Below are 14,502 nucleotides of genomic sequence, written 5' to 3'. Positions count from 1 at the left end.
GGAAAAGTCAAAAATGGTTGTCTGAAAATTTCTACGACTTCACCAGTCCAAATGTTTGGCCTCCAAACTCCCCAGACCTTAACCCCATGGATTATTTTGTATGGGGCGCAGTTGAAAAAGACACCAATCGCACTTCCAGTAATACAAAAGCCCAGTTAATGGATAAAATTAAAACAGTTTTTGCGGCCCTTCCCAGGGAGACTGTAGCATCAGCTTGTTCGAGGTTCCGAAGCAGAATTGAAGCTGTGATCGATGCTAATGGTGGTTATTTTGAGTAAATCTTGTTGATAGTATTGTAATTAACTCTGCCTGTAATGTTTTTTTGTCAATTCATTAAATTTAATAGATACAAAGAAGATTTTCTTTTTCCTTACGAAACTGTCAAATTTATCCCGAACACCCTGTATAAGCAAAAAATATTTACCACTTTAAAAACTACAATAATCATAAAAGAGAAGTTAATTTTCCGATGTGTAATAATAAACAACTCATCCCAGAAGACAGACTGATTACCCTATTATCAGAGTGGATTCTCCTTTTTGTGACATGCTCGGAAATGATGAAGGGTCTCGAATCTGGGTGTACTATAGCAGACGACATAAATTTTGGCGGTAAAAATTTGGAACATAGTGTTCATAGAAGTAGTGTAGTATGCCATTAAAAATAACTTTGTAAAATGTTTTAAATCGGTAACTAAATTATTTCGTTCTGGTGAGTGATTTTTTAAAATAGTTAGACATAAAAATGTATAGATAGAAAATTTTTAAAATCTGTAAAATTTATTTTTAAGATGTATATAGGTGCACTAATCGAATTTTAGAGGCACACTAATCGAATTTAAGTATCAAAAAAAAAAAAAAATGACGCAGTATTCGAGGGATTACTGTATTGTGGATTATTTCTTTAATATGCAGTTCTAAGAGCACAGTATCACTTTCTGATTGCACAGAGATATGATGATGATGTACACTTGTCATAAGCTGATAATGTTCTCTTAGAACATTACAGGCTAACTAACACTGGATGCCTAAATTGCAGACTAATGTTTATCACGTCTGTTACCTTCCTCTTTGTAACTGGGTGACCAAACTGGCTGAATGCTAAGTTTTCAATGGAAGAGACTGCACATATTTAATTTATTATGATGGTTTCAGGTAAATGACATTAAATTAAGCTAATATCACATTTCAAAATTTAAACGCTAATTCTGATCATTTTTATATTTTAATATTATTATTATTATGTGACACCTCCAGGGAGTCCAAAGACTCATTGAGGGAGGAACACCTACTCCACATCTGTCTCCACCACTCAATCCACCAACTACAACTAACCGCAACTACGCCAACGGCATTTACCACCCGCCACACCAATAGTATTTCCACAGACAATCACAAACATCCATGTCCACAGTGGGATTTGAACCTGCAGCCTTTTGGCTGGAGAGCGGATACACTAACCACTCAGTCAACCATGCCGGGTTCTTTTGTTAGTAATTCATTATTTTCATTTGTACTTTATATTGTTCTTTTATGAACTTTATGTATGGTATGTGCCAACCCTTTGTGTTTTATCATCGATGTGTGATTTCCTGCCATTTCCTTAATTCTGTTTTCTGTGATTTCTTTTGTTCTATTTTTCATGATTAAACAAATTTTTAGCAGTTTCTTTGTTGTTTCCCTGCAATTTTCTCTGCAACGATTTTTGACAATTTCTTTTGTTATTTTCCATGTTTTCTTTTATCTCTAGAAATGTGTTTTGTTTTCTGCAATTTTCTTTATTCTGTTTCCTGTAATTTCTTTTGTTTCATGAGAATGGACTGTGGGGGTTAGTAATACCCTAAACTCAATATAGTGAACATTGCATTATAACAAACTAAGTATCTGGTCCATAGAGATTCGATACAACAATCGTCTACTGTAGCTGCTTTACTGTGAATATCTGGAAGATCTGTGCCTGATCTTCCAGATATGAGAATAATAAAAAGACTAACAGTCTATATCGACATACATCAAAGAATAATTTGGAAAGCAAAAGAAAAGAGTTTTTTTTTTAATTTATCTTACAATATAATTTCTTGTCAAATGTAATAAGAAATGAATACCTTTATCTATTCTTTGTAATTTTTTCATAAACTAGATGAAAAAAAAAGTCATCCAAATATTGTGTAATCACTTGCAAAATGAATTCTGCATTCGCATAACTGAAATTCCAATGAAATCATATGTATATATTAAAACATTTATTACACATTTGCTGATGGATACTAGTAATGTCTAGTATTTTATCATTTATGATGCCATTTATGACTGTTTCAAAATAAATGAACAGGTGTTAATGTGACACATCAATAATTTCTTACCTGTGAATTGTTACTAATGACACAGGCTACAGTTTCAGCAACCTGATTTTCTAAGCATGACATACCATCCTCACTGGTATCGGATGTCATAGATTGCACTTCACGTTCTAGTCTTCGTACATGATCTGCCAGAGTGAAAACTTTCCCTGCACTGATGTACACCTGAAATGTGCACCATTATTTAGTGGGTTAGCTAGTATAAAAATTAACTATTACTACTTTAACTGCATGCGTAGGGATAAATAATTGTTAAGAAAGGATATTCATTCTCCATAACGACTTGATGACATGCCACTAATGAATTTATGGCACTTTCGAGTATAGTATCAAAAAGTGCCTTTTAGATGTTCCAAAACAATACTTAAAAATATTTATTTCGGGGGAAAATAGATTATTTTTTTTTTTATTTTAATAATTACTTCCCAATTATTATTTTCAGTCTTCCACTAGAAAACAAATTCAAGAGTGGCAATTGCATGAAATCCACAAATTACCAAATTTATATTACTACCAAGATATAAATGGATACACATAGCATAGCACATAGTAGTAATGGTGGTTTATAGGCAAGTCTTTTTATTATTGATAGTATTTTACTAACTTTAGACTTCGTAGGTTGTGTGCGCATGTGCACTTGTTTATGAAGTTTAATATGAATCATTCAAAATGCACTTTTCATGACACTCATGTGGACGAGGAAAATACAGCCAATCTTTCTTGTTTTCAGAATTCAGCATTAGGATTCTGTATGATGTAGTGTGTGCAAAAGTGGAGGGGGGGGAAAGAGAGAGAAAATAATGTTTTGTGTGCAAGAAATGAAAGTCATGTGTGGAAAGTGAAGTAATTAATATTAATACAGGAATACCTTGTATAGCGCAGTTTTGAACAACGTGGGTTTTGGTCTAATGCGGTTTTTATTATTACACTTATCATAAATATAAAGAGCCAACAGGCTTCATTTCGCCGATATAAACATTAATTAAATTAAGGGGATATTAGATCCCACATTGTTTTAAAACTGAATAAGAAATGCAAGGATTGGAATCAGAGAGTTTCATGTCGAATATAGTATAAAAAACTATAAAAGTATCGACGAATACTACGTGAGCTGAATGCAAGCAGTCCCAGAATGTAGTACAAACATGGGCAACTCATTGCAAAGGTGGGGGAAGTTCTGATCGCAATCTTGGCATTTTCCATAATGTAAAAACACATTGCAACGAGTTGCCTGTGTTTGTACTACGTTGTGGGACTTCCATTCAGCTCATGCTAGTATTCGCCGATACTTTTATAGTTTTTTATACAATATTCAGCATGAAACTCTCTGATTCCAATCCTTGAGTTTCTTATTCAGTTTTAAAACAATGTGGGATCTAATATCCTCTTAATTTAATTAACACTTATCATTATTACACAAACATTGTCAACACTGACCGGCGACTCCCAGGTGCCGCAAGTGACAGTCGAGAGCCACGTTATGCAGTAGTTATTCGACTGACCCTCATGTAGACACGTTCTTTCCCCGTGGCATTTTATTATTTACATTAATATTAGTATTTAATATTTTTTCATTATTTAAGTATGAGTGAAAAGAGACAAAACAAAGAAGACACTGTTGGAGTAACAAAAAAACGCAAGTGGTTGACATTAGAGAAGAAACTTGAAATTATAAAATGTCAAGAGAATGGCGCTTTGTTTGCTAAAATAGCACGTGAGAATTCAATGAATGAGTCATCTGTACAAACAATTATTCAGAGCAAAGAAAAGATTAAACAATATGGTATGAGCACTGCTTCTTATATGTCAAAAGTGATCACGAGAAATCGATCTTCTACAATGGAAAATATGGAACACCTTCTAATGATCTGGATTGAAGATTGTAATCAGAAAAAGATTCCTTTGAGTCAAATGATAATTCAGGCAAAAGCAACAAGTCCATATGACAAAATAAAAGAAAATGAAAGCAAAAATGAAGGAGGTAACAACCAGTGAAACATTTATAGCAAGTCGCGGGTGGTTCTACAATTTCAAAAAGCGTATGGGACTCCATAACGTAAGAATCCAAGGTGAAAGCACAAGTGCTGACACTAAAACTGCAGAATTATTTCCCAATGAATTGAAGGAGCTTATTGAGAAGGAAGGCTACAGATTATCAAATTTTTAACGCTGACGAGACTGGCTTGTTCTGGAAAAGAATGTCATCGTGCACATTTCTAGCAGAGAAGGAAGAAACACAAGCTGGGTATAAAGTTATTCATCGGGTGATTTAAAATTGAAGCCACTGTTAGTGTACAGAGCGGAATACCAAAGAGCTCTTAAGGGCTTTACAAAGAACAATTTACATCATCATGAAGGTATTTTCTTGATCATAAATTAGTATAATAATAATATTTGGTTTACAGATCAAGTGTTGATCAATTTTATTAAACTGAACCAACTAGTTTTGCCACACTTTAACTGTTGGCATCTTTGGGGCACTTATAAGTTTAAACAATCTCACAATTATGCATAATTGCAAAACTGACTAGAATAATTACAAATAGAATAGTATCGAATGTGAGCGAAACATGTATTGCATGTACAAGGTTAGCTAGCTGTTGCTAAGGAACTTTCTGTAGTTTGTATTAAAGTTCATTTCTTCCATTTTTAAAGTTCTGATTAGGGTTTTCCATATCTCTGGGAGTATTAGGCCTTGATTTCTACTAAGATCTCCAAAAGACAACATCCTTTCTATAAATATGCTGGAGTTTATAATATTCTATGCGCTTGTGGCTCTAGTTACATCGGACAGACTTCGAGAAGCTTCGAAATCAGGCAAAAGAAACACATTGGCTATGCCAAAAACAACAGACAGGATATTTCTGGCCTATCGTCTCATTTCTCTACAACTAACCATGTCATTGAGTGGGACAAAAGCTGTTCTCCTTACATAGAGGAAGATTATCATTCAAGAATTTTCAAAGAAGCAGCCACAGTCGCCCGTTCTACCGTCAACCTTAACAGAAATCAAGGCCTAATACTCCCAGATTGTAACAGTTTAATAAAATTGATCAACACTTGATCTGTAAACCAAATATTATTATTACAGAAAGCGTGGGTGACTCGTCCAATTTTCGAAGACTGGTTTAAAACTTGTTTTTGCCCTAAAGTTAAAAGCTATTGTAAAAAGAATGATATTCCTTTCAAAATTTTACTTTTATTAGACAATGTGCCAGGCCATCCAACTCCATTGACTGACTTAGATGAAAATGTCAAGATTCATTTTTTCCCTCCAAACACAACATCAATTCTGCAGCCGAATGATCAAGGCATTATCTCCACTTTCAAGGATTACTATTTAAGACGAACTTTTGCTCAAGCTATTAAAGCTGCAGCAGAAGAAGATTCTTGGACTTTGAGTGAAAGGAAGAAATTTAACATAAAAGATGCCATTCAAAATATTTATGAACTTGGCAAGAGGTGACTCAAAGCAACATGAGAACCGTATGGCATAATATCTTTCCGCACTGTTCAAAGGGCTTTGTTACCTTTGCAACATAGAAAGAGGAAATCTCAACAGAAATTGTGCAGATGGGCAAAGATCTTGGTTTTACAAGTTTAGATTGTAACAATGTAAATGAATGTATTGATTCTCATTCAAATGATCTGGATGATGAAACCCTTTTGGAGTTGGAACAACAACGAGCCTATGAAGCAGAAGAAGACGAAGATGACCAAACTGATGTCATGGTTGAAGAATTTTCCTTTGCTGACCTTTCAACTTTTGTGAGAAAAATCGATGAAGCTTCCGACTTTCTCATAAATGCCGACCCGAATTTGGAAAGAAGCATCAAAGTGAGACAAAGTCTTAATAATGCCATCAAATGCTACAGAGATCTAGTACTTGAAGAGACAAAGAAGACAAGGATGATTCAACGAACACTAAAAGACTACTTCAGTAAAAAGTAAATTACTGTATGCTAAAATTTAAGCAATATTTGTTTTGTTTTCTACAACTTTTATGTCAGTTTAAAAGGATTTTATTTGTTATTTAGTTAATAAAAATAACAATTTTTTTTCATTTTTAAACATTTTTATTATCCTAAATTTTTGTAATAAACAAATTAAATTGAAAACCTTTATAACTAGACCTCGAACAATGTGGTTTTGCATAGCGTGGCTGCTTTTTGGAACCAATTAACCCGCTATACAAGGTATTCCTGTATTTATTAATATTAATATTTATAGCTGTAAATATTTTGATCAGAAACTAACTGGTGACCATCAAATTTAAATCAGAATGACTGTTTCTCTATTGCCAAGATTTGGGAGAGTCTCATCTTCATAAAGGGCAAGCCATAATTTACTCCCACCCCAATTTTAATTATTATTATCATCTTTAATTTAATACAATGGGCAGCAGTGGCAGTAAAGAAGTGTATGCCAGCAGCACAGAAGGTGTGAACTCAGAAACTAAGTTTTTCCTTGCACTTTTCATAGTGGATAAGATGCAACAATTGTTTTATGTATGCATCCAAAAATGTTAAAGATTTATGGAGTGTTAGATTGAACGATAAAAAGAAACGTATTACAGTATGTGAGAAGTGAGATGAAAAAGTTAAGACTATCCAAAAATGAGAATAGTATTACCAGGAATATTCAGAAAATGGATGGAAGTGCTTGCGACAGTAATAATAGAAGTGACGTGGAAGAGCTTAGGAAAGAGTTAATGAAAATGAACTCAGGTTAAATGCATGGAGGAAGAAACTGAATGTTTAAAGAGAATAACTGATGTAAATGACAAGCAGGTTAATAAGAAGAAGCAAGTATCTAAAGATGACATGGTTGCTTTAGATGGGGGACTCAATGATTAAAGGTGTGGTAAAAAAAATAAGGTACACAAAACATGTTTTACAGGTGGTACAATAAAACAAATGTCAGATGCTCTGCATAGAAGGAACAGGCATCCGAATTGGTAGTGGTAGTGGAAAGGGATTTGAATTTGTTGCAGGAAGTGAAGGATAATAGTGTCACTGGAAAAGTGTTAGTTTATTGCCCAGATGTGACAGCAGTGAAGTGAGTAGGAGAACAATGATACTGAATGACAAGATGGCTGAACTGTGTGGCAGAGAGTGTTCATTTTGTGAATGTATGGAATGAATTTGAAGGGAAATTAGAATGGTTCAAAGCTGATGGAATGCATTTGAATGGGTTTGGTGTTGGTTATTTAGAGTGATTGTTGTTTACCAAGAGTATATACAGGATTCATATGAAATTAGTACCACTAATGGTACTAACTTTATCAGAGAGAGATTGAGAAGCAGATTGTGGGTGGACACGAAGAGGATACATAGAAAGGTGAAGAAGTGATTATAGTAGGGAAAAGTGATGCAGCACAAAAAGGTGAGGATGATAAGAATATGAACGAAACTCAGAGTCAGAATCAGGGAAACGAGGATATGAAGAGAGGAATGTACTATAGCAGAGAGAGTCAAGAGTTGATGGGATGGCCTCAAGGAGTGGAAAATTGTTATGCTTGTATATTAATGTATGGAGTATCAGAAATACAGGAGCTGAGTTTGTAGAATTGATTGAATTAGTATGTCTAAAGATAACTGGCATTAAGTGAAACTTGGTTGACTGAGAATGATATGTTAGGACTTGAAATGGTACGATACAGAATTTTCCAAAATGACAGGAAGATGAAGAAAAAGGGAAGTATTATTAATGGTAGCAGAGAAATTGTGTCCTTCAAGAGTCGAAGTGGAAAAACAGTAGTATGTGTGAAGATTTTGAAGTTTTTTGGTATGAACTTGAGATCAATAAAATAGTATATCTAATAGTATGCTGTTATAGGGAGGGTATGTGGAGGATACTGATTGTGAAATGGTTAGACAAATTAGTTGGGCAAGTAAAGGAATATGATCCTAATGGAAGATTTTAATTATATAGGAATGTGGAATGGAAAGAAGAGATAGTGGTAACAAGGAGAGTGAATTTGTTGAGTTTTTGTTGGCTAACTATCTAAAGAAGCATGTGATGTAAGATCAACACACGGTTGATCAGTGTTAGATTTGGTGATATCTTCACAGGATGTGGTTGTGAATGAGATATCAACACTACACCTGTTGGTGAAGTGATCATGAGGTATTGGTTTGAAAGGTAGTCAAACAGGAAAAAGTTATCAAGAAGGCCTATGTGTGGAACTATAAGGTGGGTAATTATGAGAAACTCTGTAGTTAACCAGCATAAATACAATGGGTTGATGAATTGTGTACAAAAGATGTTGAGTGCTTGGGAAATAATAAGGCAGTTCTAACATGAGCAATGCATAATAACTGCATACCAAGAGTTAAGGGAATAAATAGAGTAGGAGTGAGATGGATGAAAAGTGAAATAAATCAAGCAGTGTTGCAAAAGAAGTTATGGAGGAAGTAGAAGACAGTTGCAGTGAACAGACTCATCAAGAATATAAACTGCAGGCCAGAAAAGTGGCAAACATAGTTAAAAAAAAAAAAAAAAGAAAAAGTAGAATATGAGAGGAGATTGGCCAGTCAGGTCAAACCTAATACAATGGAATTTTTCTGCTATGTAGCAAGCAAAAGGAAAAATAATTATTGCTGGTTGACACTGGTGTATAGTATGGTAGCAGAGTAACATAGCAAATGATATAATGGAATTATTTAATGAACACTTCATCAGTGTATATATTATATTATACTGGTGTGAATGATGATGTGCATCATGTAGAAGGGAGACAAGGATTAGAACGAATGAGAGATGTATCAAGTGTTGCTTGGATTAGTTATTAATAAGGCTGTGGGAATGGATGACCATGTATTTTTAAAGAATGTGTAAGAGTTAGTCATGCCCTTGACCTGGTTATTTAATGAAAGGTTCCTAATTAGTGGAAAGAGGACAAAATAATACCTCCCCTACAAGCATGGTTTGACAAAAGAAGGTTACAATTATAGAACAGTCTGTATATCTGCAGTTGTGATCCAAGTGTTGAAAAAATTGGTTAGAAATAGAATACAAAATTGGGTTGATGGACATAAGATTCTCTATGATGATCAGCATGAATTTGTGAAGAGCAGGTCTTGTTTTAGCAATCTGCTTATGTATTATGATAAGGTGATGAATGTGTTGGGTAAGGGAGATTCATATATAGTGATTTTTTTTGGACTTGGCAAAGGCATTTGATAGATTATCACATGACAAATTGGTTAGATGGATTGAAGATTGGCTTTCTGAAAGATACCAGCAAGTTGTGTATGATGGATTAGTGTTTCAGAAAAGGAAGATGACCAGTGGCATGCCTCAGTTCTATTCTTCGGCCCCTACTGTTTAACTTATTTCTTCATGATATTTCATGTGGATTGACTGAGGATCTTCAAATGTTTGCCAATGATGCAAAGTTAGGTAGCATTATCAGTAGTAGTGCTGATGTTAATTCTCTACAGAATATTTGAATGGACTTTTGGCTTGGATAAATGAGTGAGGTTGCAGTTTTAATATTAATAAATGCAAGGTGTTTACATTGGGATACAGAGATATAAGGCTACGTACTCAATTGGTGGACCTGCATTTCAGGAAACAGATGAGATTCAGGATCTTGAATTGATGGTAGACAGTATACTGAATTCCAAGGACACATTTCAAGTGTTGTAAACACTGCACATTGTATTGCTGTTATGATAAACAGTTCATTGACATGTAGGGATAAAAACATGGTGGTTGGTGCCTCTATATAAGGCATTGGTCAGACCACATATGGATTAATGTGCTCAGATTTGGCCACCTAGTTTTCATTGTGATGTGGAAACATTGGAGATGGTCCAAAGATGAATAACCAAAGTGATATCAGGACTCTGGACTGTTGTTATGAAAAGCATTTAAGAGAGTGTGGATTACAAAAGTTAGTGAACAGGAGGAAAAGAGGAGATATGATAGAGACCTTCAAGTTAGTTAAGGGATTCTATTAGAATAATACAGAAGGAATTATAAAAAGAGTGGATGGTAAGAACGAGAAGCCATCCATGGAAGTTGTATAAAGATGTGGTGAAGAAGGGTGTGAGGAGTAGATTTTTTTACATGGAGAGTTGTTAGTGAGTGGAATTGATGGCGAGGGTGCAGTGTGAATGCAGGTAATGTAAATAACTTCAAAGCTCATTAATGATAGACATGTTACTGGTTGAGTGGGTCTCCCACAAGGAATCAGTTGACTCTATGGAGGTTATGAAAATAATAATAATAATGCGGTATCATTTGGAACGTATGTACATGAATATGCCAAAAGTATTAGTAATAAACGAGAGGAGTTTCAGGCATTGGTCAGATTGACTTAGACAAAAATTATAGGCATCAGTGAGATCTGGTTGACAGAAAATGATATTGTTATTGGCATTGGTCAATAGCATGCGAAGGGTATTCGTTTTTCAGAGAAGACAGAAGGCGGGGAATTGCTGATGATAGGCTAAAGAATTCAACCAACATAAATGTCTAGAAGGATTTTAGGTTTAAGGGATATCATTCATTTGACACATCTGGTGCAAGACAGAGGACAATAGGACAAAATATATCATTGGGTGCTGCTTTAGACTAAAGTATTCACGGAAAATTAGGGATGCAATTCATCAGAAGATTAGCACAATGACTGGATAATTGTTATAGGGGACTTAAACTATGGGGGACATAGATTGGAGGGAAGAAAGAGCACAAGCCAAGATGGAAGTAGAATTTATACATTTGCTAAAGGATAATTACCTGAAATAACATGTCATGGGGTGGGTGAGGGAAACAGGGTTTCAGAGTGCTGGATCTGGTAATACCATCAGAAGATGGTATTCATAACCAAGTAGACTGCTGTGCCTCCAATTGAGGAAAGTAACCATGCAGTCTTCTTTTGTCAAGAAAGGGGTTATGCTGAACCATAAAGCTTGTAATTATTACAAACTTGAATCCTTTCTTTCATGCTTACATGGTGATCAGAATACATTATGGAAAATTATGGAGACAACTACCGTGTTAGAGCAAAACTTTAGTTTAATATAAACCAAAATGAACACTCGACATTTCGACCTTCATATCAAGGTCATCATCTGGAGCATACACATATATACAGAGAAACAAGCTGCACTACAATTACATGGTTTGCTCAAGTTACTGACCAACCATTACAACAATTATTGGCCTGGCCTCTGGTGGAAAAAAAAAAAACCTCTTTACTACATCAAAGCTAGAGTCCTATTATTATTATCTGTTAGGTTACCAAATTAAATTGTGCTGGAGAGCAACGTGTTTATGTATGTATATATATATATAAATAAATAAAATATTTAAAAAAATATAAAAAAAACTGCAATTATACATATATAACTTTCAAACCAATTGGTATGGGATAGTTTCCAATAAAAGCTGAAAATTGCTTAAAGTCCTACAGTATGCTAGATACTAAGTAGGCTGAATATGTGCCATCCAAATTCTTGGAGTTCTTATGCCATCATTATTGTTGAGATTAGGGTGGTTAATCAGACTTTCACTGGTTTCTTTAAATTTTTTTTCATAACAGGTTTTTGTATGATGTAAAGAGCAGGTACTTTTCCAATCAATTTGGTGTAGGGTGTTGAGAGCTTGATCTGAGAGGCCTGCTTCACTTTTTTTTTTTTTTTTTTTTTTTTTTTTTTTTTACGTATAGGGATTGTAATTCCAGTTTCACCAATATAAAGGTAAGTTACAGGGGTGCAGTAGATGCAACAAACTCCAGGATGTACCAATGGGAGAGAATCCTTAGAGGAGTTGCATATGTTTAATTTTATAGGTGGTTTGAAAGTGGCATTGAGATTATAATGGTGTAGGATTCCATTGATTTTTTCTGATAACCCTTTAATGTATGGAATGGCTATGATTTTACTGTAATCTATATTCTTTTTTGATGAAGTTTTATGAAGAACTTTATTAATAGTATTTTTGTTATAGCCATTATTTATAAATGTGTTGCTAATAATCTTCAATTCTTGTTTAAGAGCTTGTTGATTAGAGCAAATTGTTACAGCTCTCTTTTTAAGGGTGTTAACGACTCCAAATTTTTGCGATGGGTGGTGATATGAGTTAGCATGTATATACTGGCCATTATGTGTCGGTTTGCCTGAAGGAAGATGTGTGCCCAGTGTAGACTGCCTGAAGGAAGATGTGTGACCAGTGTATCCAATGGATACACTGGTCACATGTCTTTAGTGTAGTAAAGGTTTTTTTTTCACCAGAGGTCAGACCAATAACTGTTGTAACGGTTGGTCAGTAACTTTAGCAAACCATGTAGATTGTAGTGCAGCTTGTTTCTCTGTATATATGTGTATGCTCCAAATGATGATCTTGATATGAAGGTCGAAAAGTTGAGTGTTCATTTTGGTTTATATTAAACTAAAGTTTTGCTCTAACACGATAGTCGTCTCCATAATTTTCCATAATGTATTATAAAGTTGAAGCTTGAAGCAGTGACATGGTTCAAGAGGCCACAAGGAAAGAATATTAAAAGTGCATGTGAAGCATTCAGGAACTGTTTTGAATGAAGCAGTATCAGAATGCATACCCACAATTAGGATAATAAACCTGGAGATTTATATATGGATGAACATATATTCATGAACAGTACAAAATGCAAACAAGAAGGGTGGTCAGAATGGTAAGAAAGGCCAAATCAAATTATGAGAGAAATTAGCTAAGCAGGCTGAAGCAAATGCAAAGGAGTTTTTTTTTTCTTTTGCTATTTAGGAAATCACAATGATTGGAAATAAGAATGAAAGGAAGATAATTTTAATCAATGCTGAAGGCAGAAGCAGAAGAAATAGCTGAGTTAGTGTTGTGAGAGTTGAGGTAGACAAACTGGAGGTGAACAGCATGTAGAAAACTCCATCTAGTCCCACTGCTGTACTCACAGCAGTGGGACTAGATGGAATGCTGGCCCGTGTGCTATACAAATGTACAAGGGTCATCATCAGAGCACTGTATCTGATGAAGTTGTTCAATATAAGTCTCGGCTCTGGCAAGGTTCCAAAGGAGTGGAAAGAGGTTAAGGCAGTTCCATTACATCAAGATGGCTCCAAGACAGAAGTAACAAATTACAGATCATTAATATCTCAAGAGTGGTAGTCAAAGTACTGGAAAAATTAGTTAAAGGTAAAATCTAGCAGTGGATGGATAGGAATACAATGCTGCCCTCTATCGTGAGCAGCATGGCTTTGTAAAAGGTAGGCTCTACGTTAGTAATTTACATACATTTTCTAATAATGACAGCAGAATTTGATAAAGGAAAATGGTTATAGGAACTCTGCCACCAATGTAGGAGTTTCTCAGGGCTTCATTCTATTTCTCAATCACTACAATTTATCCTACTCCTTTTACAAACCATGTAGTATCCTAGACATCATCTACATCAAAATCATCTGACTAGTGCCTTAAACAGTGATCTCCACACCATCCTCCAACACATTCCTGCCTTTTCTCTCACAAAACGGATCTCAACTCATCTTCCCTTATCCTCAGTAATACACACATTACCAGACAGGATGAGCTATCTCTTCTTGGACTGATATTTACCTCCAGCCTCTCTAGGCACAAACACATCACATCAATAGCTACCTCAGATTAACAATCTAGGCATTCTTTTCTGTTCAAGAAACTATTTTACGCCCTCCCAACTGCTAATCCTATATAAATCTCAAATTTGCCAATCTCAAAATACTGTTCACAGATTGGAGTGGTGAACCTAAAACCGCCTTAAAAATTCGTGATGCTGTTCAGAGGAGAGTAATTCAACTTATAATGTATTTCACAAATTCAACCTGAAGAACTGTTTAAGAAAAATTTCAAGAGATTTCTTCTTCTCACTCCTTATCTGCACCTCATACACAGTACTGATGTGCTATAGGTTTTTATATTCTAATGTGTAGGATAAAATAACACCATAATGACCCATCCCTCACAGGCTCACTTCAACTTCTGTCTCATGGACGCAAAGTTTCAGTTCTATTTATTTCTACAGGTACTTCCATAGTCACTACTCCGGTCAATTGGCAAACACCATTCCTCCACTTGGGGTTGGGCCGGATAAAACAAGAACTGCAAATGCATTGAACTTGCTTCTTCTCTTCCTCATTTATTGC

At 35.0% G+C, this 14,502-nt stretch overlaps 1 protein-coding gene across 1 annotated transcript in view; it reads right to left on the bottom strand.

The window, feature by feature from the left end:
• Window positions 1-14,502, bottom strand: part of LOC150109717 (uncharacterized) — a 490,804-nt gene that overhangs the window by 101,856 nt on the left and 374,446 nt on the right. The window contains exon 20 of the mRNA XM_090403072.1: window positions 2,363-2,524. Coding sequence (XP_090259198.1) covers window positions 2,363-2,524 — 162 coding nt within the window. The remainder of the gene's footprint in view (window positions 1-2,362; window positions 2,525-14,502) is intronic.

Source organism: Typopeltis vanoorti, chromosome 2, assembly GCF_054136105.1.
Source record: "Typopeltis vanoorti isolate ZY-2024b chromosome 2, IOZ_Tvanoo_1.0, whole genome shotgun sequence".
Taxonomy (NCBI): Eukaryota; Metazoa; Arthropoda; class Arachnida; order Uropygi; family Thelyphonidae; genus Typopeltis; species Typopeltis vanoorti.
Note: the sequence above shows the minus strand (reverse complement) of the source record. Positions and strands in the feature narration are given on the sequence as shown.